The 27,717-nt window shown below is 41.0% G+C and overlaps 3 protein-coding genes across 4 annotated transcripts; all 3 read left to right on the forward strand.

The window, feature by feature from the left end:
- Positions 1 to 7,525: 7,525 nt before the first annotated feature.
- Positions 7,526 to 8,802, forward strand: LOC129099681 (homeobox protein Hox-C6a). Of its 2 annotated transcripts, none has more exons than XM_054609019.1 (2): positions 7,526 to 8,032; positions 8,492 to 8,802. In XM_054609019.1, exons 1-2 carry the CDS (start codon positions 7,636 to 7,638, stop codon positions 8,800 to 8,802), a joined length of 708 nt encoding a protein of 235 aa, XP_054464994.1. In that variant the 5' UTR covers positions 7,526 to 7,635. The 2 variants fall into 2 exon arrangements, with proteins under 2 accessions (XP_054464994.1, XP_054464995.1); XM_054609020.1 differs by having other exon boundaries at positions 8,495 to 8,802.
- Positions 8,803 to 10,561: 1,759 nt separating this feature from the next.
- hoxc5a (homeobox C5a) lies at positions 10,562 to 13,298 on the forward strand. The gene is made up of 2 exons (XM_054609054.1): positions 10,562 to 11,039; positions 12,259 to 13,298. The coding sequence occupies exons 1-2, from the start codon at positions 10,562 to 10,564 to the stop codon at positions 12,465 to 12,467; spliced, it is 687 nt and encodes a 228-aa protein (XP_054465029.1). The 3' UTR covers positions 12,468 to 13,298.
- Positions 13,299 to 21,939: 8,641 nt separating this feature from the next.
- hoxc4a (homeobox C4a) lies at positions 21,940 to 23,302 on the forward strand. The gene is made up of 2 exons (XM_054608934.1): positions 21,940 to 22,415; positions 22,924 to 23,302. Exons 1-2 carry the CDS (start codon positions 21,980 to 21,982, stop codon positions 23,280 to 23,282), a joined length of 795 nt encoding a protein of 264 aa, XP_054464909.1. The 5' UTR covers positions 21,940 to 21,979; the 3' UTR covers positions 23,283 to 23,302.
- Positions 23,303 to 27,717: the final 4,415 nt, after the last annotated feature.

Below are 27,717 nucleotides of genomic sequence, written 5' to 3' on the forward strand. Positions count from 1 at the left end.
TATATATGTATATTTTTTTTAGCCCAACCAACTTAAAGATGAAAATATAGGAGCAATATTTATTACAACACTTGGTAAAGTTAATATAGGCTAAGGAATGGAGTCAAAACGAAATTGCATACAGGACTTTTTATTACATTTTATCTGTGTTAAAAAGCAGATTGTTTGCAAACTGCTTTTTAAATTAAGCACTTTTCCTCAATGCATGTCCAAGCTGATACCACAAAAGAAAAAAGGGTCTTTGAGATCTGCAGTTTAGGGTTTCCCCCTCAATTGTGTCTAAATGAAACAATGTTCATCCAGGATGTTTATTTTTCTATTTACGTGCGTGTAGTCTTTAGAAAATTCCGGATGTGTCCCCAAGTCACAGCTATTCTGCCCCACTGATGGGCCCATTGTGTGTGTGTACTTTTACCACAGGGTTGACATAACCAATAAAGTTTAGTGTACCTGCTGTAAACTTTATTGGCGGTGTAAAGGCTCGGCTCGGATGGGTCTGCATCTTTTGTCTGTCTGAGCCGAGGCTCAGTTTGGAGATCACGGCCTGCAAGGACAAGATGCAACACTCATCCAAGTATGTTACTCACGTTTCTTTGATACATTTGGTGTTGGGAATATATTTTATTCGTTACTGAGATACATGCAATTAATTTCTCTAAATTTAAAAAAATCAAGAGGAATTGCTCAAGTGGAATTTATGAGATAAAACCTGCGTGTTAGGCTGAAATTAAGTTATTTCTTCTCTATTTTTCTCTTAATCTTGAATCATCTTACTGTCTTTTATGCAATATATTTGTTGAAAGGGAAGACATTTTCTTGTAAACCCAGTGGCCGCCTCGCGTGCTTCTTATTTCTGAGATATACCAATGTATGTCCGTGTTTTCAAATACGTATTTTTTCTCCTTCTCTGCGTATGTTACTCATCTAATCTGTTGAAAGTTTACACCATCTTAACAATGTTTATGGTTTGCTTGATATTGGATAGCTGCTGTTGTGTGCGTGCGTTTGTGTGTTCTCTGCAGGTTACCTTTCCTGCTTTTCAAGTTTAAAATATGACGTTACGCTCCTTGGTTCAATTTGAAATAGTCTCCATACTACGCATGTACCTGGAGCATCTAGTTGATGTTTGATGTTCCCAGTGGAACATGATATCTGGTTACTGTCACATAATCCATCCTGAGAATCGGTCAGAGAGAAAGAGGCCCTAATACGGAAGTGTAGTTTAGCTAATTGAAGTTTAATTAGACGTCTCTCTCCATGTCTCACTGTGCCTCTCTATGTCTCCCCTCCCTTTATTTCTCACTCACACTTTTAATTCCCGTGGCTTGGGTACATCATGGCATACAGCTTGTCCACCAGGGGAACTGTCATATTCTTTTGATGCACGTCTATTTTGTAACAAATGGGAAATCTCAGCATCCCGCACAATGTCGGGTGGTCATTTTTTAGCTGTGTGCAATCGAAAAAAGGAAAAGGGGAAAAGATGGGTGCAAACATTCCTGGTTGTTAAAGGGAGAAATTTACAGCTGAGTAATAAAAGTTTACGACTGAATCCTTTCTGCGATTGGCTGCGGCGAGCCACGTGGCACACGCTCTATGAACATGAACTTTATGCTGTTGTCTATTCTCTGGTCGTTCCCTTGTATCAGCAGCAGACTAAGCTGGGCGTAGAAAACCTCTTTTTTTCCCCTCTACTCTAATTTAAAAATACTGCACAGATATGTTGTCGCTGCCTCGTGTGATATTCATCCGATCTCCGACTCCCTGTAACAGGGATCTTCGGGACAGTCGCCGCCTCCACCAGCCGCTGCGTTTATCCCCCCCGGAGGCAATAAAACCGCGACTGGGAAGGAGAAAAAGGAGCCAGTCAGCCTGCTAGAAAAGACTTTTCTCGCCTAACAGACAGCCAGCCTCCACGAGCTCCTTGTCGCCGGGATGTGAAGACAGCACACGGGAGATGTGCGCTCTGTTGATATTCCCCACCCCGCCATCGTGACCCCCTCAGCTGCTATGTTGGACCATAATGAAGCTACAAACTACGGAGAGCTCAATGGGGTAAGATTACGCGTGTCTCGATCACTCTTTATTACTTGTTTTCATGTGGTGTTGTGACAGTCAGCCCGTGGTTGCTGGATTGAAATGATGCGAGTGCGTTCGCGTGTTGTCCATTCCGTGTGACCTGACCTGTAGCCCGGGAGGCTGCTGCTGCGTTGTACCTCACTGCGTTGGTGGAGCAGCACCTGCGTGTTTGCCACTGACCGCTTTGGCCTACATTAGCGGAGCATTTTAGAGATGCTCTGCCAATGTGTTGCAATAAATTGTGTACTGATAGTAAACTTTGTCATCACTCACAGGCCCTACTGACCAGGCAGTGACAAATTACATCCTTGTGCGCTAATTATTTCTTGTTTCCATACTTGCTGTCAGTTGTTGTATTCAGCCTCTGCCAAGGGCCTGAATATCATGTGCAATCTCACGCACGCGCATGCAAACACACACACACACTCACACACACACACACACACACACACACACACACACACACACACACACATGCCACAGTATGTACACACTGACACACAGTGTAGATTCCGGCAGTGCCCCCTAGCGATCAGAAGCGTTTCATATGGAAGTGGGCGGGTGTTGAGGCTTGTTGTTTATGGCTGCTGGTTTTCGGCGGCGGTTCACTGCGGATGTCAGCTGACCCATCTGATACACGGCTGTAAGCGAGCAACCGCACGAGCTGACACAGAGGAGTGTTTCTGGGTGTCTGATTTGTCGTTGCCACCTCTGAGGATGAGAGATTGGTCTGTTTTATTGTTTTCTACTGGTGTAATAAGATGGTGATTTGTTGTAAGATCTTGTGACATAATCACTGACAACATTATGATGAGCAGCACGAGATTTTATTCACACCATTAGTAAAACATCAGCACAGATATCCTCATTATCATCAAAACCACCAGTAATAACAACAGTGATCTTAAAGAACAGGCCTACAGGTATAATTCAACTGTGTGTAGTAAATCATGAATGGTGCTGAATTGTGATGAAATTCACTCCAGTTCTTTGCAACAATTTGACCAAAAAACAAAAGCAACCCATATTCATTTCTAAATATTCTCAGTATATGTGGATCAGATGGGACTGAAACCATCTATCCATTATACAGGTGTGTGTGTGTGTGTGTGTGTGTGTGTGTGTGTGTGTGTGTGTGTGTGTGTGTGTGTGTGTGTGTGTGAGAGAGAGAGAGAGAGAGAGAGAGAGAAAACAAAAACAAAAACGTGTACAAAATATATAAATGGTTAATGATACTAAATTGGCCCTGCACGCCAAAACAAAATATATTAACAATTCCAGGTGTATCCAATGACATCTTCAAATACCATAAGTGTGTGTGTGTGTGTGTGTGTGTGTGTGTGTGTGTGTGTGTGTGTGTGTGTGTGTGTGTGTGTGTGTGTGTGTGTGTGATTGTGTCTCCCTCAGTTCTTTCTGTGTGCATTTAAAGTTGAAAGCGGATGTTTTGTCAAAGCTTGCTGCAATGCTCCCTGTGTTTTATTATAGTCTGTGCGGAGACGAAATATGCTCAGTGTGAAGTGAACTCATGTGTTTCTGTCCAATGCTGGAGCTCAACGGTCTCTGCGTTTCAGTCTTGTCAAACGCAATCATTGGCAGAGCCTCGCTCTGGAAGCCTTTACAGTCTTTTAACCTACTGTTACACACGTTTGTTTGTTTTCCCTTATGAACCATTGTTGTTGCAATGGTTCGTGTCCGCTGCTGCCCAGGACTTTGCCTGCAGAGAGAGGGAGAGAAAGAAAGGGAGGGAGAGAGAGTCCATTTAATCCATGACGGTGGGGTTGTTAGGTAAATCTTGGTTTAAAATAAGAGGGGGAAACCACAGTCTATTGTTTTGCCCTCTGCAGTGTTTTTAAAAGCAGAGATAGGTTCGCATAAAACTCCATGAAGTCATGAATCTGTCCGCATCACCACATTTAGAACCTCACTTACAAATCCCGACAGGGCAAAATTTTTGCCTACTAATGGTCATAATTTATGATGTGTGGATCAACATGCGCTCATTGGGCAACAGCTTCCTGAGTGCTTAACGAGCATAAAGTCGAACACTTCCGGACATTAATTGGGCTAGCCAGCGATGGTAAAGTGCTTATAGAGGGCTTTACATTGTTAGTATGTGAATTACTCCTTATTAGTAAGGTTAGAAGCGGGGGAGAGTAAAAAAGCATCAGGGGCCGACCAGACTTTGCCTCCCTCGCTGTGTTTTTAATCATGGCTGATAATGCAGAAATTTTACAGGTCCCGTATAGCTAATTCTGAGTGATGCTGTGCCGTTGGATATTGATGTATAAGAATGCAACAGACCAGTTATAGGTTCATGGACGTGGATGGGCCCTGTTGTGTTGCATGGGGAGCAGGCTGTTAAAGTTAGGCCTTCAGCAAAAGAGCCAATTATAGTGCACATTTAAAAAACGATCCAACATGACAGCTGCTAACCCTATAACCCCGACAAATAAAATAATAATAATAATATAAATAATAATAATAATAATAAGCCCTGTTACGCATGATCTTTTACCATAAGTCTTACCCTTCATTGCGCATTCACCGTGGATAACTACTAACTACAAATCAAGAGCATATAGTATTCATTGATAAATAATTAATGCTAATTATTAATATCCATGTTTGGTAGCCTACTATAGAACCAGGCTGATCATTTCTAATTTCTCGGCTAAGACCTTCTTGGATCTTTTCGTTCAACGCCAGTTATAATTTCCTTTCAAAGATCGTGGAAACGTGGACCAAACGGCTCCTTTCCTTCCTGCATCAAAAGCCGCAAGTGAATTGCCTGACGGGCCGCAATAAAACACTAAAACACGGGGGAAAGAATGACCTTTCTAATTCTGCACACTGGCACAACCTCTGCTGCATTCCTGCCTCTCCAGTCCACACATTGGCTTTAGTGTTCAGCTCTTATTTACAACCTTAACTTCATGGAGCGTTTCTTTTTTTCCTTTTTTTTTTTTTTTGGCGGGTGGCTGTGAATAACAATTAAGGAAAATCTGTGTTTTAAACCCCAAACAATTTGAAAAAAAAAAAAGATTTAGTTTAAATAAATATTTAGAAAGTTCATTTTTGAATAATGAGTAAATGATAACAACATGGTGACAGGAACATAAGTTGTTAATGAAACAAAGGCTTTTTACAAAGCCACTACTACGTTTCTGACACCGTGATCATGACAAAGTAACGTTGAATGCAAAACACCAAATTCTTCACATTTTGGGCTTCCGATTTTTTTAGATCTTAATTTAGTTTAGCTGTTAAAGAGATGAATAAACTTGATGTTTGTTTGTTTCTGTATTTTTTATGTTTTTTTTAACAATGGCTTCTCTGTGGGTTAAAAACACATGTATATGGGATGAATTGGGACTCCCAGTATTTAAACCCTGCTATTTATGTTTGTTCTGTCTCATCATCAACCGATTCATTACTTTATATCAAAGTGAAAAGGAAAAATTCCAGGGAAAGCAGTAGTGGGTCATTGCAGCCTCCAACTTTTGGGCTTTATTTGCCTAAAATTTGTGCCACGCGGATATCACATATGGTCACGAATAAGGTGAAGAGAAACTTTTATTGCACCAGCTACTTCCTTCTCTTTGTTCTTGTCTCTTTTATGGGCTATTCAGGATCCCAAACAACAGACCAAACAGTGTTGCACGTTTAGGCTGCGAGAATTCACCCTATTGAGGAAATCAATGAAGTGGACCAATAGGTTGCTGCGTTTGAACACACATTTTCAATAAATATATTGATTATTTTCTTGGTATCTATTGTGGCCTGTTCCGAACAGCGGAGATAATGTGAATTATATTGTTTCAAATGGATGTGAGAAGTTTTATTATTTGTCGTTTTTAAACGTCCTATTTAAAAGAAAAAAAAATGCTGGTGGTGTAAAACTACTCTCTAATCAGCTGCACGAAAAGTAATTAAATAACATTGATCACAGAAAAGTGAGAGCTCGGGAAAGTGGTCTCTTTTGTATCATAAATGTAGAATTTTACGCATTTAGTTTCAGAACATTTCAACCTGACAAGCGCTCAAGATTTGCAAAATTTTCGAAGAACACCTCAAAAGTAATTTCCAAACCCATAATTTGCTGCTGAGATAATTATCGGGTCCCCTTTCCCCTGTGAGCCAGAGGAATGTCGAAGTATGATCAGAACAGGGGGGGAGAGACTGCAACATCTGCATAAGCATTTTAACACTACACACGTTACATTTTAGTTTAATTCAACTCCAACTTCTGAGCGTAAATCTGAAAGCGTATTGTGTATAGCTATTATTAAAAGAGACTGTACCTGCTGTCAGCTCAAAGGGAACACCGGGCACTGTTGGCCTCTGGAGGATGTTTTGTCTGACGTGTGCTGGACAGTCGCATAACTGATTTAATTTTAATAGAGAGTGGAACAAATGGTCTTCTTGGACGCATGGTCTGTGCTAGCCAGCCGGATCTATACGCGCTGTTTCCCTTCACTTTATGCCTCCACGTGCTGTGCAGTGCTTTCAGTTCTCAGCCTGGGAGATTGCTGCTCTGTGTTGCAGGGCTCTGCTGCAGAGATAGTTGTTGGTGTGCTGGGGAACGTCACTTGTTTTATTGCCCTCACAGAAGAGAAGACCATAAACGCATTCTTACCACCTACACCCTCCCCCAGTACACTGCAAATGCATTGAAATTGCTCACATGCCAGATAATTCATACACAATGGAAACATTAAGACTATGCTGGAAACTCGTCGATATGGCTGAGATAAACAATAAATGCCAATATTCATTTTAGTCTTAATACAAAAGGAGCTGCGTCCTGCGGGATGACAGCATGCAGATATTGTTGCCCATCGCTGCAGTAAAGTGTTGTGAAAATAACTCTGTTTTGAAAAAAGCACACACACACACACACACACACTCACACAAAACACGAGCACTCAAAATCACAGAAAAGGGCTCTGCGTTCTGTTTCAGTAAATTGATATTATAGCTGATTTTGTGCACTCTTTACCACCTCTGGAGTTGTGTTCATATGTATTTTTATGCAAATGTCCCGCCTTGCTTTGAGTGTGATCACTGTACTGAATGACATTGCCCACATTCCGCATCATTCTTCCTCCCAAACATCACATATTGTAAAACTTCAAGTCAAAAATGTCTCATCCAGCCGGGCTTATAGTGTGCCACTCCAACTCTACGTTGTGTTTATCGGCATTTAGCACTAATGTTCAAGCGCTGAGCTAAAAGCTACAGTTTCCCCTCAACTCCTGCCTCTCAATTGGTGGAGAACGGTCAGCTGACGTTGTCATATTGTCTCTCACCGAGCCAAGCCTCGGCTATAACACTCGGGTTTGTGCGTCTTAACCGGAGATTGGAAATTAATAATATTGAATCCTCAAAGTAGCCTACGTCCAGTTAGAGAAGCAGAAAGTCGAGAGAAAAAAAAGAAGACCTTGGAGAAAGGTGTGGTTGGTTGACACAGACGGGAAGGAGATTTACTGAGAAGGAGATTGAAGAGAGACCGATAAAGAAGTGGGGAGAGTTTGGAGAGAGGGTTACAGGCAAGGTATGAATTCTTATTTCGCAAACCCGTCGCTCTCCTGCCATTTATCCGGTGGTCAAGATGTTTTGCCTAACGTACCCCTAAACTCCACCACCTATGACACAGTCAGACATTTTTCTTCGTACGGCGCTGCTGTGACCCAGAATCGGATATATGCACCTTTCTACTCTCCTCAAGATAATGTCGTTTTTGGGTCTGGCAGGGCACAGTATGAATATGGATCAAACGTGTTTCTTCAAGACAAGGACGTGCTCCCCAGTTGCAGACAAACAAACATGGGACTGAACACACAAAGCCACATTGCTCAAGAGTACAGTTTGGATCAAGGAAGAGCAGGAGCGCAGGATCAGAAAACCAACATCCCGATCTACCCGTGGATGCAGCGAATGAACTCACACAGCGGTGAGTTTTACTACGACAAATAAATTAAGGAAATGGGCCAGTTTTACGATATGTCTTACCAAGAGAGTAAGTTACTTTTTATGGCCCCATAAAACATTACTGTATCCCCTCGACTTGTAGATGGGCCTTTACATGTGCAAACAAACAGCTTTCATATTAAGAAAGATATAGTAGCCATAACCAGCAGCGAGAGACACAGAGAATGTATTATGATGCTTTCATTATTTCAGATAATAAAGCTAAGATGCCCTTTGAGAAGGGATTTGTCTTTCAGTTAAAATGAGTTTATTTTACTTCGTGGATTTGTATCACAGTTATGATTCTAACAGTGAAGTAAAACTTATGCTCAACTGCTTGTAAGTATTATTAGGGCACAGACAGACAGGCATTTGTTTTTTAATGTGAAATGTGGCTTCGGCTTATAAGCGATTCAATTAGTGACTTCACTTTGTATTTCAGCAGGAGTGGGCTACGGGACAGACAGACGCAGAGGACGTCAAATATACTCTCGTTACCAAACACTCGAGCTGGAGAAGGAGTTTCATTTCAACCGCTACCTGACGAGGCGCAGACGCATCGAAATCGCGAATGCGCTTTGTTTAACGGAGCGGCAGATCAAAATCTGGTTTCAGAACCGACGTATGAAATGGAAGAAAGAGAGCAACCTGACCTCCACGGTGACTGGAAGTGAACAGTCAGGAGCCTCTCCGGAGGAGGAAAGCAGTGGCGCAATCGAAGAACAGAAGGAAGAGGACAAGAAGAAAGAATAGTTGGAAAAAAAAAACAAGAGTGGAAAACACCTGATGACCATTTAAACCCAACATAACTACCTAAAAAAAATCTATATGGACTTGAGAGCGACTTCACTGCATGATGGCTACCGCAGCTCTCCCACTTATATCCCTTGTTGACCACAGGAGTGTTGAGCCTTAGAAATCCAGATTATTTCAGCCACAGTTTGTCCCCCTGTGACACTTGGGGTGCTGATTCTGTTTTATTGCAATGTCACACTTGTATTGTGAAAATAAAAAAGAAGTGTTCATTTCTACGTTATTTCTCATGCCAGTAAAACCAGTGTATTTATCCCCCAACACCCCATCCATCACTGTGAACTCTTTGATCGCCTCACAAAATACAGTGTTGGTCAGATTTATCTCAATGTTGTACATGCACATTCCACGGAAGGAAAGAGAAAGGACCAGACGGACACTTCATTTGATCACAGTATTATAGTGGGCCTACTTGAATCATCCGCCGAAAAGTGTCCTGCATAAACATGAAACTTGCACGGATATAGACCACAGTCCACACACAAACAACTGAAAAATGCCTGTATATAATCAAAGTAACGATATACTATGTAAATCCTGTCAGGACCTATGTGCATTTAGCCGCTGTGATAGACGCCGCATAACATAACATTGCGCTTAGCCCCCTTTTATGTTTATCATTTGACACAATAGGCTACATTGTGAAACAGATTTGTACACTAGTAATTCTTCACTTCTGTTCGGGAGGTACGAATTCATGTTTTGTCATAATTGTGTATCATGGAATAAAATATTTGCAAAAATGTCTCACACTCGTCCTGTGTTTTTGGGAGCATCGGACTTTCTGAGTCAGATGATCGTATAAAAAAAGATTTCTTGAAATATGCACCAAACTCAGTGCGTGATTCTGGAGACTTGTTTGACATTTTATTTTTATCATGACCTTTATGGTCAATGAAGGCTGTAAATGCAAGTTACAAAAAAAAAAAAACTAATGAAGGGATTCACTCTTTTTTAACCAATTTTGGCCTTTTAATTATGAAATATGCAACTTTGCATGATCCATAAGAGTATGGGAATGAGCTTTTGTCCAATATGCGGTTAAACAATAACATTCCCGTAGCTGTATTTCTATAACACATCTTCCGGCGCCTTCAAGTTTCACGTCCATATGAGTAAATATATTTAAACCGAGTGAGCACTTTAAATTGCAATAATTATTATTTTTATTGTTATCATTATCATTATTATTATTATTATTATCTTATGATATGGGGCTGTTGGTGGACTCGGTGTGTTGGGGGCAGAGAGCTCTGGCCGGTCCTGACCGTCCTGCCCCATAGCAGACACCAGATGACGCTCTTGTCTTACTGTCCTGCCCTTTTTGCGCTAAAGATCCCTGCCTGGTCCTCAACAACCAACAGCTCAAAGTTTACCGGACACGTTTCTCCTATTCATCAATATCCCCATTGAGTATCAAAGCCAATTTATGACTGGCCAACATGTGCACGTGATCCCATACAAATACCCCATATTTGGGCAGCGCACGTCGGATCAAGAATTAAAAAAAAAAGATACCAAAGCCTACTCCACCTATAAATCCTGGATTATTTTTTTAGGGCAGACAGCTCTGAATTTTCCAAAAGCGGCTACAAAGAAAAGCAATGATCAACAAAAACAAGGAAATAAGCGCAGCAAACATCCCGCAGCACTCTCTAGTTTAAAAAAAAGAAAGTATCGCTGGTTGTTTATAAAAAAAATGAGCTCTTATGTTGACAGCTGCAATCTCAGGCAAACAAGCGAGACAACTTCTCCTAACACTATGTTTAGTTTCGATCTGTCTGGGCGCCCGTCCAGCGGCTATGCGGGTGTTAATGTGAACGGGATATTCACGTGTCCCGTCCCAACGACCTCTGGTGAACGGGAGGAGATGAAAACTAGCCTGCGTGGCAATACGGATCCTCCTCTCCCGTCAGGACCACAGATAACCATGGTCTCCAGTAGCTCGTCTGTGAACGCCAGCGGTCTCAGCTACGGCACCGGCACGCTGCTGGGACGAGGGACGGAAAGAGACCCGGAGAGGAGCGCCAAGTCCGGCGGCAACAAGAGCCAAGAGGGCGAGAGAAACGCGGAGAACACGCAAACGGTGAAACGACACACAAATGTGAGCCAGCGTCAGGACAGTGAGCCGCGGCCACAGATTTATCCATGGATGACAAAACTGCACATGAGCCACGGTAAAGTTTGCCTGTTTTTCTAAAGTGCGACTAAAGATGCTTTTCCTGATTCTCTCTTTACGCTGCAACACTTCTTTTCGGCCGTTCCAGTTTCCCCTCTTGAGTTTTATAGGCCAAACGCAGGAAATAATAAAAACTCGTGGTCATAAATTTTATGACAAAGGCATCCATTGCTCGTAAACCTGCTCTGTTACGGTGAAGAGGTGATCTGCGGGGTGATTTATGGTGGTATAATTGGATAAGAGAACAAAATTGTGATAAAACTATGAAATAATATTCACAAATTCAGCTCTAAGTATTAGTTTTTGCCTTGCTTGCTTTATAGTCGTAGTTAATGTTTTACATCGTCAGACTCACTGTGTGGGAGAAGCTTTAGCCTTAAATTGAACTCTGGGAAACACCAGTGCCCTGACCCAATCGTGAACTTTTCACCTCTAAAAGATGTGAATAGGCGTGCTCCTTCTCCTTGCCCTAAAACCACTGGTTGACTATTTAGGCTGCAGATGGACGATGAGCACATTTGCGGCAACAAAAAAAAGAAAGAAGAAGCTACTTCTGTTTTGTGTTCCTCCATTTGCAAACATCCTGTAGGGATGATAACAAATATTCAATACCAATAGCAGCAAAGGCCTGTTGCTTGGCACGTCTGCGTATGAGAGGTGTGTAAATCTGTAAATAGGAAAACAGATCTGGGAAACATCAAATTCCATTTTCTAATCCCACTTCTTTAGATTTTACACATCTGTTTTTCCTCCCACGGTGTTCCACTGCAGCAGTATTAGGCCGAGGTCAGTGTTTACAAGAAGGCCAACACATTATTAGTGATCCAGTTTAACATATGACAATAACAAGCGTGTCTTAACTAATAGTCTTGTTTATTTTACATGTTTTAATGCGAAAGAATGTAGAGGGCCCTCCTTCTTTTAAGCCAAGTTTATTTATTCGATCTAGTTAACCATCCTTATCAGCCTGACATGATTTGTATTACACAAATCCACAGTAAGTAAGATCAGGTTAAATTGGGTTATATAAAGATATCTGACCTTTCAAATGAGGGTGGAGGGGGATTTAAATTAATAGATGTGTGCTTGTAATTCTTATTTTTATGGATGAGCAATCTTTATTTAAATGTTATAATACTATTAGCCCATACTATTATAGGATATTTATTCACCACTATAATGCTGCTGAAAGCTAACTGATTTTAATGCCACTTCAGAATCGGAGGGTAAGCGGTCCAGGACCAGTTACACCCGCTACCAGACTCTGGAGCTGGAGAAAGAGTTTCACTTCAACCGGTACCTGAGCCGCCGCAGGCGCGTAGAGATCGCCCACACCCTGTGTCTAAACGAGAGGCAGATCAAAATCTGGTTCCAGAACAGACGAATGAAGTGGAAGAAGGACTCAAAGATCAAAGTGAAGGAATAAAAGAGCACCATGAGAGCGGGGTGCATGCAGCACGTTTTCAGCCCCACACTGCACAGTGCTGGAGTGCCGCCTGACCTCCAGATGAACTGCTAGGAGCAATGACATCATGACACCGCGCTGTGTGCTTCATCACCAATTATGTGTCACTTGCTGCAGTTTGGGACCTAATGTATTGAATATCACTCACTTTGATCAATCGGTTTACATTTTTAAATTAATTTGCTGCCCATGCGACGATAACCTCACTTTGCTGCACGAAGTGGACAAGAGGTTGAGGGGAGCCGGGCCCTTCAAACTGCGAGGCTATGTATAGGTCTGCAGTGCACTGAAGGGCTGCACAATGCTACCAATTATGGTTTTTAATTAGGATACAAGTGGTGGAGGCTGGGTGGTAGCCTGCATCATTTCCAACTATATATATATCATCATCATGTGATTAAAAAAAACAAAATTCAACGTCAACAAATCAAAATAAAGGCAAAAATATTTCTGTCTGATTACGAGCTATCCTGTAAGCAACACTGAGATAGATTCCCACCAGTAAAAAAAAAACACACCACACTTTACCATCTCTTTGCTTTTTCTTTTTAAATCCACTCTCTGGTATGTTGCAGTGGTTGAATGTGTGATATGTCCAGTGAGCCAATATCGCCGTGAGTGTGTCTCTGTCAAGGCATCATCCCTGTTGTCTGTCATATCATTGTGAATCTAAATCGTTCTGTATAATTCAGCGACTGTATGTGTTAATAATGTGATGTGCAATGGAGCCATTTCTCCTGCCCTCTGTAAACTTAAGGTGCCTGGTTCACGCGAGGCCCAGAATGACTGATAGTTGGCTTAATTGTCGATTGTAACCAATAAAGTCTCATAATGAACAGAGAGGAATTTTCCTTTGGTCAGTATGTACATTTATGTTATTGTTTTTCTCATATCAGGATTATGTTGATTAAACTAATATAGACATTGTTGCCTACTTTTAAAAAAAAAAGAAGATTTTCCGATTTTCCTTGTTTTATTCTACTGATCACGCATTTTGGGATGGGTAAGAATCCACATTATTTCATTGACTGACAAACTCTGAAGCTCTGAAGTTTAAGGCCCTCATAAAACTTTATTGCCCCTTTTCCACCACTCCGCCACAGGCAGACTCCCGTTTCCTGTTTTGTCAGGGACTGAAGGAAGGGGACACACTAGCCTGTGATAACACTCGCCCTCAGCACACAACACAACATGGATTCAGAACCTTGCTCTCCTGTGGCCAAAGACTGACGCGCCACCACTGTTGAGGCCATATGGCAACTTTATGACATCGCCCTGCTCTTTAGTCCTGGCATCATTACACCGTAGTTAAAACAACACGACCTGCTAGTATAGAAGACATAAAACCCTGCCAGTTGCTGGATGTCTGTATCCAGCAGCAGCTTTTGTAGAAGTAGAAGTATGACGCAACATAGCCTCAAGGTTATCAGCTAATTTATCTATTAATGAAAATAAAAATCAACTCACCTCTCAAACTAATAGCTTCCTATTCAACTTCCTTGACGGTTTTGAGAACCGGTCAGCACAGCGTCCACTGTGTCTGCGCTCTCTTAGGCCTAACATATACGTGGACAATGTATTGAATCCCTTTTTGAATGTCTTTCTTTTAGGCTATTTTAAAGTTTACAAGGTTACATATGCCAATTGCCCCAAGCAGGGCCTGTGAATGGTGCGCAGGGAGCACGTGGTGTCATTTAAGTGGGTTTTATGGCCTGGAAGAGCTGACAAACCTTCGATATATACACATCATATATAATCTTAACTGTCCGGAATCGCAGCTGCTGGTTTCCCCTTATCTGAGGAAGAAAGGGCTTTGTGGCAGTGAGGATGCAGTACCTTTCTCCGGACTGTGTAGTCGGTGGTGAGGAGGACTGAGAGCTGCTGCAGTAAGTTGCTTTTTAACTTTGCCTTTACAGGCCTGTGACTTTAACGTTATTTCACCGTGAAAACAATACATTGTTTCTTTTTTTTTTATATTAGCGTGACTTTGAATGCGTGGATGTTTAATTGGTGAACCTTAAAGTGAACGATATTAATTGATGGTGAATGTGCGTTTTATAATGACAGAATTATGCTTTTAGAGTCACCGGGAAAATGTTGCTTTTTATTTGTTTAAAGGAGACTTGTTGTTGCATATTTAGTCTTACAGAAACGGGAATATACCGATCATGGTTGTTTGTTTGTCATGGGAATAATTATTTTTTCTCAGAATAATCTTTGTGCTTGTAGCAGATTTAAATCTTACGAGATAAACGCAAAAGAAAAAAATGTATATCCTAATGCATCTCAACATATTTGAGAGACAGTGACAGTCTGTCTGATTCAACAGTTTGCTTTGCATAATCCTGTCAGTAAAAGATTAAAAAAATAAATAATGGAAAACGTTTTTTTAAAGTCCGCCATAACTATTAAAAATCAGTAGGCTTTCAGCTTCACCATCCACCCTCTCACCTTTTCTCTTAAAGATGTATGTAATTGTTTTGTTTAATTCTTAGTAAAAGCTCACAGTTTGATACCGGGGTGCAGATTGTGTAACTGAAAAAAATGTGTTGAAAATAAAATGTGACTTTTGTTCTGTGTGATGCTAAAATGTTGTCTTTTAGTTTGAAATACTGCTGCATAAAAGCTATAAAATACAAAACCTCCTTATTAAAATGCTTCATCTCACTGTGTCACCTTGACACGAGGTTAGTGTTTGTCCTCGTGAGCTCCTGTTGTTTTAGGGTCACGTCTGGGCCAACAGACAGGTTTGATTCAAAGGCACTTTGCAGTGTAATTATGGCGTGTCCAAACTCAAAGCCTGTAAAAAACAGCGTGGCTGTGAGCTCGAACAGGAGTGTTGCATGTTTTACACAAACGCACCTTTGTTGCACAGTAGAGGAATGCTTGTTTTTCTCCCCCGTGCCCCTGCAGACTTGTCCTCACTGCAGGGGCAGATTTTTACTGAGTTGATCAGTTTGGAGACTGATGAGGAGATGTGATCTTATTAGCTCGATAATTTTCTGTTGCTCTATAGGGCACATCATTTAATTGCCCATATGTCTTAGGAAGCAGTCCGTTCTAGAAATACTGGTCTTTCCTAATCAATGTGTGGAATAGCAAATGGCTCATTTTGATATTAGGTCTTTTTTAGGGTGAGGGCAGCTCAGCTGACGGAGCAGGGTGCAGCAGGGGTGTGCATGATGCAGCATCAGAGGCTAATATAGGAATTATATAGAATAGAAATGGATGATCTACTCTAATCAAAATTGGGAGCATTCAGGCCTCACGTTCAGATATCATGGAATAGGTGCACGCTCACATATTGATAACACACAGTTGTGTCTAGTCTTTTTGTTTTAAGGTGGATGATCAATTCTACACTTCCAATAGGGGGCACTGTGTAACACGCTGCTGTGTGGGTGAGACGCTGTGGGGGCAATGCGTCCTCGTAAGGGCATGGATTAGTGCTCTTTATATACTATGCTTTTATTGTATCGCGTGCTGTTTTTAGTGCCTGTATTGTCATGTTTACTGTTATCAGAGGGAGAAATGATCAACATACGCTCTCAAACTAAATTAAAAACTAAAAAATCCCAAGTAGAACATTTTTCTCCCATAAAAACGGAATAATACATTTTCTCATCTCCAATATATTAAAATCTAATTTGATGTGTGATAAGGCATCTCTATCGATGATGCAGGGGCCTTGTTATAATCAAAACTATTTTATTCTCATGACTTTTCAGTCATTGCATCTTGAGATGGAGTTTAAATCAAGTACGTTGTTGATATCAAAGTCACTCCAGCTTAAAACATTCTGATTTCACTCGGTAAAAGTGGAGCAGTCCAAACATCCGTTTTCACTGCCATGTTCTGTGCTGTTGTATTCCTTTCTTTGACCTGTGGAGCTGACACTGTCATCATTCAATCCACCGAGGTCATTTCCGGGTGAGCACAGACTTCCCTTTGTCTGAGCCCAAATAAGAACCATAAAGTCCCATTACATCGTTTTCCAGCACGGCCAGCATGTATTTACAATGTGAAGGCAACGTCGTGATTCTTTTACTGACTGTTCGCCATAATTCAGCCGCGCTGAAGTCCTGGGATTTCTATTCATAGAACATTTGCCCAAGGAAATATCATAATGCTTGTAAATTTGGTTTTACTGTCTGACAATGACCCGTCCTAAATTTCTCTGTCGCCGGCCCCAGTTCTGCAGGAGCCCACACATGTCAACGCTTTTCTAGGGCAGCCTCCCTTCAATTAGGCTGGATAACAGAGGAGATCAGACGCAGAGGCACAAACTGAAGTATCACTAAGATGAAATGAGAACGCAACATAGCAAACATTTATTTTTTCTGTTTCAACACAAAGATTAAATACAGAAAACTTGTAGGAAAAATGTTAGGGCTGAAATAAAACATGCTGCTTTTCGATTATTTTAATAGAATTTGATGCTCACATTTGAATTAAAATCATTTTTATAAATGACTATTTGTATGATATTGTGGCAATTTTAAATGGAGCAAAAACGAAATATGTTACACAGAATGCATCCATACATCTATATGCCTGATAACGTGACTTAAGAAATACTATTTAATTCTGCGAGTGGTGAATTTATTCATCTAACATAACGTATATATGTGTAGAATTTGTAACTACTTTGTCAAGAATTAAAATTTTCCAGTTTGGATGCAAAAAGTAATTTTCCTAACTCAAAAATAGAATGTCCTTGAACTAATTTTCGTTGTCTCTTTTTTTCTCCAGACAGTTCTTCGGGTCAAAATGAGTGGGACCGTGGATTTATCAGTAAGTGTTATCCATCGCCCTTCGCCTTTCCACCTGGCTTTAGTCAAGAGATGTGACACTTCGTGGAGCTTGTTATTTGGCTGTAGGCAAACAGCTGGCTCCACTGACATCACGGGTACTGATGCCTGCACGCTTAACGAGCTGCTGTTCTGCGGTTTAACAATCACACTGTTTTTACTTTCATTTGGATTTTTTCAATTACAAACATTACCTACTGGCCAGAGAAGTTGCTCTCTTGTTGCACAGGTGAACTGGATTTAACGCTGCAGTATGAGTCCGATGAACCACAACACAGACATAATGATCTGCAAACCAACCAATGGTTTCTTTGGGGCATCTAGTATCCGAAACCACCACTGCTCCCCTGGCTGCTGCTGTTAGAGGGTATTCATATCCAACTAGTCTCCAGTCTGTCTGCACTTCATTAAAACTTTTTTTTATTTTAACTGGACGATCCGGCTTAACGTTATTACACCTGGGGAGAGTAAACGTGTAGAGGCTATTAGGTTAAGGGTTTGATTAAAAGCGCATCGTAACCATTTTCATCAGGGAGCGGAATATTACTGCACTGTCTGCATCCAGGTCAGGTGCTGCTGGGCCACCAAATTAAAAACATGCCATGCATGGACACAACCACACCCTCCACATAGTTTTGCAAAGATTTATTTTGTTTACATATGTACATGTGTGAACACGCTTGTACGGTTGTTATTTTGCAAGGGGGGAGGGGGGGGGGGTTGGGGGCGCGCTTAACAATTTCTCAAATGAACAAATGAAACATCAAATTAGTCCGCCCGAGGGCCTCATTTTTTGTACTTCTACATTATAACTAGTTATTGAACTAGGTGCACGATCTGAAAGCCATTTGTGGGGAGAAGGAATTCATTGCTGTCCCTCCATCAATAATCCTTGGCAGTGAACTATTGGAACCAGTCAAACGCGAGGGGTGAAACGCGGGTCAGGCTGTCTAACTAATATTAAAATGCGTCCGCCAGAGCGCATGGGGCGAGAGGGGAGTGTGCAGTGTGCGTGCAGCTCGTTCACACTGTGCGCACAACAAACTGCTTGTATTTAGATGAGCATATGAAAAAGGCAAATGAACGTGAGTTAGATTTTTCTTTTTTTGACACTATTTCCTCTCTAGTTCCTCTCTAGTTCTAGTTTGTCTGCTCAGAATGCTTTGTTCCCAAATAAAAATGATACATATATATATTTTTTTTTAATTGATATATAGTACACGCGTGGAATATTTAGATTGAGATGTGTTTTGACATTGTTTGAAGTCCCTTGAGCATTTCCACTGTAATCAAATCCATCGATTCACAACCTGAGCGTGTTTGCTGTTTTTAATAACCTCGAAACAGGTCACATGTCTGATATTGCATTTTTCATCCGAGGCTTTTCTCATTAGCTTCCAGAGTGGCAGGAAGAAAGGTTACCGAGCGGTCAGTATGGTAATAGCAAGCAGAAGAAATGGTTGGGAACAATAGAAACTTATTTTTCATCTGTGCTGTCACGCCGTCCCTTTGTATCCGCCGTGTTTGTGACTGAATATTCATATAGGAGCTACCTCAAAGGCAGAGGTTGAATGTAAAGAAAAGACACCCTCTTGTATTTTGCACACGACGCGTTGGTGTGTGTGCGGAGGCGTACTTGTATAAGCGAATTTCAGTTTATTGGATAAAATTATTAAATGCACATTTTTCTTTAGGAGTGGGGCAGCATTGATTTGTATTCGGGATAAACAGCGTCTCGCTTTGTGCAGTATTTCTACTCGATTGCATCCTGAATATTTGTTGTGTTTCTTCAGACATGATAACCTGCTTGCACAGAGGTTTGGCTCAGACATCACCTCTGCATTGTCTACCCTAAAACACATTAGTTGTCTATATGTACCCTGTAGAACCGAATTTGTGTGAAATGCAAACAGTCGCAAATACGTCTCTACAGGAATACATGGGCAACTGAAAAACAACGCCAGCCAATGGATTCTTCTCTCCTGCTCTTCTTCACGTCTCTCTGCCTTTTTCCCCCTCCATGCTATTGGATATACAATCATCACAGCCCACATCCAGGCACTAGCAATGCAATAACATTGTCACAAAGTGTATTCATAGTCCAGACAGCCGTAGATCGTGTAGGTAGGCCACAGAGAGCAAGCCCATGTGTGCAGACAGTTTGCGGCTACTACTGTGTCAGACCCTGTAAAACACGTTAGGAACCAGGGGTCGTTTAAAAGTGACTGATTTACGGCTTTTATTGCTCTATAAAACGCCTCTAACATCCTCGCAAGGGGTAATAGAAATGTCGTGCGCATTCTGTACAAACAGGACAGCCAGAAAGGCCATTTCACGTCTCGTTTTTAACCATATTATGTAATTATTGCTGTGAAAATAGATTCATCAGTTACCTTGCAATTTGCTGCTTTGGACCCATAGATTGACTTGTGTGCTACTTTTTTTTAAAGCTTAATGTTTCTTCAAGAGGGAGCCTCTGTCATTTATTATTATTATTATTATTATTATTATTATTATTATTATTATTATTATTATTATTATTATTATTATTATTATTATTGTTGTTGTTTTTTTCCTTCTTGTAGTTTGGGCTGTAGATGACTCCATAACTAGGCTATCTCTCTCTTTGACCACAGCTGACTCTGAGATAAGAATGGGAAGCATACAGCACATGACAAGTTTACACAGCCAGGCGGGATCAGTTTACAATATAACAGCATACCTCCAGTAATGTGGCTGATGGTCAGGGCTTCAGTCAAGAATAGCATGTAACATTTGGAGGCAGCAAGACTGACATAGTATTGTAGTGTTGTTATTGTTCTGGCAATGAGTTGAACTATAGTTTGAAAGAAATAAATGTACATATATGGTATTGTAAACATGTATGTTAGATCGTTTGCATGTATTTCTGTACATATAAAGCAAAACTGCATTATTCAAAATCCTCCTCTGCCTTTTTCTTTCGTGACATATGGGTTGCACAGATTCAGCTGATTTATAGATGGGGTCACAGGGTTTTATTTAAGGCCATAACAGAGGTCACAATGTGTCTTGCAAGTACAAGATAATGACTTCTCAAAGATGTTAAAACAGAGAGTCATGAGGAGATGGAAATATACAGTCAAGATCAGCATTTTTTGTCAGAAAAGCCCTAGTAGTATGAAAGAATTTGATGAATTCAGCTGCATATATTCTGCGAATTCATCTCTCAGCAGGACTGCACTGCATGTACAACTGCTCCAACATGGACCAGATTAAACACTCTGTGACACAATAGGACTGCTCTGCAGTAAAGTCAGCAGACCATCATTTCGGAGGGTTTGTGACAACATGACGACGTCGGTCCTCGGTGACATCATGGTGGTTGTGTTCCCATGCTGTTGTGTTTGTGACATGATGATGCTGCTCTGCTGCAGTCGTCAGGGTTGTAACACCACAGTGGTGTCTGGTCTGTGACTCTACAGATTTAACAGTATTGAGGTAGTTTGGGCAGTTGGCTTCTCAACTATTGTCTGGTCCCTACTTGTATTATGACTTTTCTCCACTTCTCTATTTTTTATGTACGTATCAAAGGCTTTGGTTGAATGCTTGTTTTATATCTCAGAACTAGAGGTAATTATCAAAAGTTAAAGGAATGTGTTGCATTTCTACTTTACATACTTTCACCCTTTTATACTGTGGACAATAGGAACACCATGACTTTTTTTTATTCTTATCATCTTATTTGCTTCATTGTAAAGCACCCTACACCTTAATTCCAGCAGATTTCTCTAAAACAGTTTCTCCCTGACAGATTCAATCAGGACAGTTTTGGATGTAAACCTCAACAATTTCCAATTCAATGTTGAAGGTTTAGCCTTTTAACGACGAGTCAGTGGAAGAAAAGGGATACAATTTTAAAATAGACAAATATCTTATCATTGAATGAAGGTTTCTGTTTAAGCAGCCTGTCCACCTTTCTCCAATATTATAAATTAGCAGGCCTACTTTCAAAAACCACCCACACCCCCAGAGCATCTCACCACTCCAGTCTTCTCTGACATTTAGATTCACAACAAACCTATTAAATATTTGTGCTGAAATGCTTTCGGCAATATCATCTTACAAAACTGATGCAGCTCCAATTCTTAAGTGTATTAATTGACTGTAATCAATTTTACAGCTGAATGCTGCTAGTAAAGACTTGTGCCTTCATTAATTAGCAGATAACCTTTATATAAGGCGTGCAGGCTAACAAAATGATTGGTTAGTTGTTCTATCTTATCCTTGGTGAATCACCTATTGTCCCATTGAATAATTGAGACCAGAGGATTTTGCCTGTTTTATTTTTTCCTTGGTCAGCAACTAGCTACTAGTTTTGTCCCCAAGATCAATTGCCTTGGTAACACAACCAGAGAGGGAAAGGGGGGGAGGGAGAGAGAGAGAGAGACAGACAGACAGAGAGAGAGAGAGAGAGAAAGGGAGAGAGATTTGTGCCCACAATGGCGACTGTAGGTATGCTAAATACCTCTGGTTCCTTATCCGGGAACTACCTCTTACTCTGCTATTGGGCCATTGGGTCACGTGGTAAAAGTAACTTTACAGGGCTGCTCGCAAGTAGGAGGGCTTTATGGAGCAGAAAAACGACAAAGCTAGAAAAATTATTTTCCACTCCAGAAATTAATGATCATGAGCTCGTATTTGATGGAGTCTAACTACATTGATCCGAAATTTCCTCCATGCGAGGAATATTCGCAAAATAACTACATCCCCGAGCATAGTCCAGAATATTACAGCCGCGCAAGAGAGACTGGCTTCCAGCATCACCATCAGGAGTTATATCCTCCGCGGGCGAGCTACCAAGAGCGCCAGTTTAACTGTGCAAGCATCCCTGAACCTGACACGCCAAGGGGACATGGAGTACCCCATTCTGCGCACCTGCTGACAGGGAAAGGGCAGCCTGCTTCATGTGAAACCCCACAGTTGTCCATGTCCCCCGCCACCCCACCGGCCGCCACCTCCGCCTGCAACCAAGCTACCCCGGAGCATCCAAACAGCACAGCCTCCTCCAAGCAGCCTGTGGTGTACCCGTGGATGAAGAAAATTCATGTCAGCACTGGTAGGAAACTTGTGTGTTTATGTTCCCTGCACTCCTCGTGCTCCTCTCTCCCTTTCCCTCCCTTTATCAGTCCCTCTGACTCCCATCTCGTTGCCAGCCCCTGCTCCGATAGCAGGGAAGCCTTTGAAATGGCACAATTGAGGCGGATTTACGACTCGGCATTGGTAATTACACCCACCATAAATTTTATAGCCGAGGTATACTCAGGGCAGCCGTATCACCATGTGGCTTCTGCTGTTATGTATTGCGCGATAGTGAGAGGGGGAGAAATGAATAAGAAAAAAAATTGAGCTTTGTAATCTTGCATTAATAATTTAGCTCATAGTTGGATGTGAGTGTCCTCTCATTACCCTGAGAAGTTCTTAACTTCCCATTTAAATTTCTCAAACAGCTAAACATTCATATCCAATAAATCTTTCTAGCCATATCTCAGTAGAGGCCATTCTTGTTTACCCCTCCTTTCCTCCCTTCTCTGTCTCCCTTTCTCTCCACCTTATCCTATTTCCAGTGAACCCGGGTTACAATGGGACGGAGCCCAAGCGGTCTAGGACAGCCTACACGCGGCAGCAGGTCTTAGAATTGGAGAAGGAATTCCACTATAACCGATATTTAACTCGGCGGAGGCGCATCGAGATCGCCCACACCCTGGTTCTCTCCGAGCGACAGATTAAAATCTGGTTTCAAAACCGCAGAATGAAATGGAAAAAGGATCATAGGCTCCCGAACACCAAAGTGAGATCCTCTTCCTCCACCGGGTCCAACACAAGCTCAGCAGCCGGCGCTGTTGCCGCTGCTTCGGCCACCAACACTGGGGCCCCCGACGAACTCACCGGAGCACAGCATGGAGAGGATATTACCAGGTTATAGAACCACGAACCAAGGGGTAGAAAAAGGACTGGTTATTTATAGAACAATTATATATTTTGTTTTCGTAGCTATCTTGTGCGGTTTCCTTTAAGTCCAAAGTTATATAAAATGCATGTTATATAGCATGGATTATTGCGAATACCGATGAATTATTTTTACGTGACACAGGGTTTAATTTATTTGAAGCTCAATTAAGATGATGTTTTTTATTAAAAAATGTTTTGAATGAAGGAAAAAAAATTGTAGAAAAAAATATACATTTTATCAAAATGTTATTGTGGGCCATTCTTTTGCCCTGGTGCCCAAGGTGAAATGCACAATCTATTTATTTCAAACAACACTGGAAGGAAATCAATATAATAATAGTTATTTTTGGTATAAAAAAAGCTGGAACACACCATTGATCTTGAACTTGTATTGTTTTGGACAATAATGTGTGAATTACCTCGTGTATTTCAGAAACAGGATTTTGATTTACAAATTAGTTTTGTGGTGTTGATGTTGTGTTTAGACCGTTACAAAGCAGATTATTGTGAAATGCAATAAACGGAGTGTAGTGTACTTGTGCTAATCATATTGGTCAATAAAACAGTGAGTGTCTACTAGTTTTATATACGTTTGGTCGAGCTTCATTTTAGGCAAGATGAGGTCTGCTATTGTTTTATGGCTTTTTTTTTGAGGGATCACCTTAAAAAGTGTACAGACGTGTGAATACTTGAACATTTCATGAGGGTAACAAGAATCACTGTGTTTTAAAATTGTGATTATAAATCCTGCAGCTCATTCTTGCGTCTTTAGCAACGTGCACAGACTGTGTGTGTGTGTGTGTGTGTGTGTGTGTGTGTGTAGTGTGAGAGAGTGTGTAGAGAGTGTGTGTGTGTGTGTGTGTGTGTGTGTGTGTGTGTGTGTGTGTGTGTGTGTGTGTGTGTGTGTATTTGTGTGTGTTTATGTGTTTTAAAGAGCCTCATTTATAATGGACTGAAGTTATTTCTAAATTCTGAAAATGAAATATATTGCACTGTGCATTATGTGCAACCTCATCAGTCTGAAGGGCATTCAATTAACGCTAAAGAGAAGCCTCTGAGGCCCTCCACTCTGTTCCAACACAAAGCTGCATGCGTTAAAATGTAAGGGGACATTTGTTAGATTATCCATTGTTGTGAAAATATTCATATTCATTTTGTAACCTAGTATTTTCCCTGCTTTTTTTTTCCTGCAGTCCACTGCGCCATGCGGCTGAGTTTTCAAATGTAAAGAAATAAAAAAAAAAATACAATAAAGTGGTGAGATGCAGATAGATTGTATAACGCGTCATGTGGTGATGGAGTGAACTAGCTGACCTTTGTTATCGGGCTCTGTAGCAGTGCCCCGGCTAAAAGAAAAAGCAATGCTGTTGTTTTCTTGTCTGTTCACTCTTGGCTTTCTGCTTGTATAAACACTTTGCCTTATTTACCTGCTGTTTCCCTAGTGGGTGCTTTGCCTCCAGAGTGTGTAGCAGCTCGCGAGAATTCAAGAATCCCAACAACTACAATTTAAAAAAAAACAAAAAAACGGCGCGTCTCACTGCAACGTCATCGTCCACACTGGAGGACCGACACACCACAACACCGTTAACGAGTGTAGATCTGCTGGACTCGTACAAGTATTTGACAAAATATCACTCAAACTTCACCTCTCCACAGTCTTGAGATCTCTTTTTTCCCCACAAAGATGCATTCATTTTTTTGTAGTTCTTTTTTTCTGGGGCAGATCTGTGCAGAAGGATTTCGGTTGAGACATTACTTAAACCCAAAGACGCGCAAGAATTTGATAGATTATTGAATTGTGACATGAATAGGCCTTATAAAATGCCTCGCGTAGTGGGGGGCAGGGGAGCACAAAGGGAAGAGGTATTCTCCATCATCAATCTTTCACTGCAGAGCCTTGTGTTATGTTCTGGAAAAACAGCTCTGGCAACAGCCAGTTTTGATCCTACAAAATATAATGTACCAGGCCGTATCCTCTACCATTATTCCCAAACGTGAGAGTTTGAATCGACTTTGAAATAAAGTGCTCTGACTGGCCCATAGCGGCTAGCATCTGCTCTTTGGACGTGGCTTTTGGAGAGGCACTAGAATGGTGTTGAGACGGCGTTGAAAAATGAATCCAGAAGCCTTTATGTTGCTCGACAGATTAGAGAAATTAATGTGCTCGCCACAGTCGCAGCATCCCTCCAATTCCTTTCTAGGCCCTGACGCCTCCATGTAGCGAGGCTGAAAAGGTACTTTATTGAAGTTTGGGGGCGAAGTGGGAGAAGGCCGAGTTCACCTCGAGGACACATTTTCTGTCCCATTAGGCTCATTTCAGTCTGGATGGCCGACCTCCCCAACCCTGTGACCTGACTCACTCTCTATACGTGTACCTTCTGTGCGCGCCCTCACTGGTCCCCCTTGGCCTCGGCTTTCTTTGTGGATTTTTCTGCGTTGTGCCTAGAGAGAGGCCTGCGGTGGGGCATCACTGAATGTGTTGCTCCTTTTGTTAATCAGGGTGACCCAGAACAGTGTTGAACTCTTGGACAAGTCCTCTTTTCTGCATCCAACAGATCTGTAGGACCTCCGAACTTTACGTTACTTTCACAGGAGTTAATGCTGTGATAACGAAGTATACTCTGATGCAATATTCTGAGATATTAGGAGAAATGCTTTATTTTAAATCTAAATCTTATTGTAAGTCGCTTTGGATAAAAGCGTCTGCTAAATGACTGTAATGTAATGTAATGTAAATCTGTGTCTTTCAAGCTTTTACGAGCCTGCATGCTGAAAAAAAGTATTTTTAAAAACATTTATTACACAGGCATATTTCCCGTTATACAACCTTATTAAGATGATCAAATTACAATTTCATTAAAATTAGCACCAAGCATTAAACATGTCACAATGTCCAGGGATTAATTAAATTCTCTAAAGTCTCAAAAAATAGGAGGCAGTAAAAATAGTCTGTGCGGTCAGGTGACTTCAGTGTGATTTGAGAGAATAACTGGCCTCAGGTCAGTACATCCGCTCAGAAACAAGCTGCCAATTATAGGTGTTTCTGACAGAATTGGGACAGTTGGTCATTGTGATTAGTTTATGGACAGGGACCTTCAAGTTAAAAACCTTGCAAACTTCCCACTGACACTCATTTTGTTTATGTCCAAATGTAAATTATTTTTCGCAAATGAGACAGAATGTAACTTGTAAAGCTTATTGATGACAAATAAAGTTTTGCTCTAGGATGCCCCACAATTCTAATTGTAACAAAAACGCAAAATGTGAGCTATTGCCATAAGATATTTTAACCGTTTTCCTGTTTTTTGTTGTTGAAAAACTTACTGTTTTTTGCAAGCAGCCTGGAATTTATCACAATTTTCTTATTTGGATGCATTGAACCACAAAGAGTCTGGTATCCGTGGCCAAGACCAAATACTCTGCGCTCAAGGGAACACATTCAACAGCATGCCTTCTAAGATAAACAGCTGACACTGAAACCAAAACATCTGAGTGTCTCTCATTTATAGCCTATGTGATAATTCATCCTGCTCCTATTCGTGTGTCCCAGGCTACAGGTGGAGTTTAAATCACAACCTGAACTATGACGGGATGTCACTTTTTGTTTGAGCTCTTGTAATTGATTTGTGTAAAGTAGGAATATCAGGTATCTTTTGCGGAAATTTTCTGTCTTTACTTTTCATTGACTGATCTGTGCCATGGATTTAATTAACACAGCCACATAAGGCATTTCTGGATTTATTATGAGAACAAACAATGTGATATTTAGAGTGACTCTTTAAACAAAAGCTCGTGTCGTTTGTCAGTCATAAATCAGTCCTTCCTTGCGTTTGGTTATTAAACTTTGGACTAATGGACAATAACATCTACGTTACTTTTTCAATATGTACACAGAGATTTGTCATCATAATATTTGAGGATAGAAAGCGCACAAATTATACTTTACACATGATCAAATCAAGCAAATCATTGCTCACATCTGTTAACTTCAGTCTTAGCTGTCAAAAGATCAACATGAATAAAAGACAACATAATATCCGTACCTATCCTTTTTATGAATAAGAGTCAATCTTAAAGTTTCAAATATTCTCTCAATGATTTTAATGTAACTTGAGCTTTTTAGTTTTAAGCAGCCCTTTGCTCTCAGTTGAATCTGTAAAAAAAAACAAAAAAAACTAAGAGACTTTAGTTATACTTGCAGGAATATCATTTTTTAAAGGTATTTCCAATGTTTAAATTCCCAAACACTTACTCAGCCCTAACTGGTTTCTTTTCTGACTCGAAACTGTTGAATCACACATGATTTTTAGCTCACATTGCACCGCTGCAGGCTCCATGTGATTTATGAGCACCTTAAGCGAGGACACTCTCTCTCTCTCTCTCTCTCTCTCTCTCTCTCTCTCTCTCTC

The sequence above is a fragment of the Anoplopoma fimbria genome, chromosome 12 (genome assembly GCF_027596085.1).
Source record: "Anoplopoma fimbria isolate UVic2021 breed Golden Eagle Sablefish chromosome 12, Afim_UVic_2022, whole genome shotgun sequence".
Lineage (NCBI taxonomy): Eukaryota > Metazoa > Chordata > Actinopteri > Perciformes > Anoplopomatidae > Anoplopoma > Anoplopoma fimbria.

Bases quoted from the DNA above. Each gene is read 5' to 3' on its own strand.
- LOC129099681 (XM_054609019.1), top strand. From the start codon at position 7,636: ATGAATTCTTATTTCGCAAACCCGTCGCTCTCCTGCCATTTATCCGGT. The intron at 8,033-8,491 runs GTGAGTTTTACT...TTTGTATTTCAG, and splicing joins GCGAATGAACTCACACAGCG to CAGGAGTGGGCTACGGGACA.
- hoxc5a (XM_054609054.1), top strand. From the start codon at position 10,562: ATGAGCTCTTATGTTGACAGCTGCAATCTCAGGCAAACAAGCGAGACA. The intron at 11,040-12,258 runs GTAAAGTTTGCC...ATGCCACTTCAG, and splicing joins AAAACTGCACATGAGCCACG to AATCGGAGGGTAAGCGGTCC.
- hoxc4a (XM_054608934.1), top strand. From the start codon at position 21,980: ATGATCATGAGCTCGTATTTGATGGAGTCTAACTACATTGATCCGAAA. The intron at 22,416-22,923 runs GTAGGAAACTTG...TCCTATTTCCAG, and splicing joins GAAAATTCATGTCAGCACTG to TGAACCCGGGTTACAATGGG.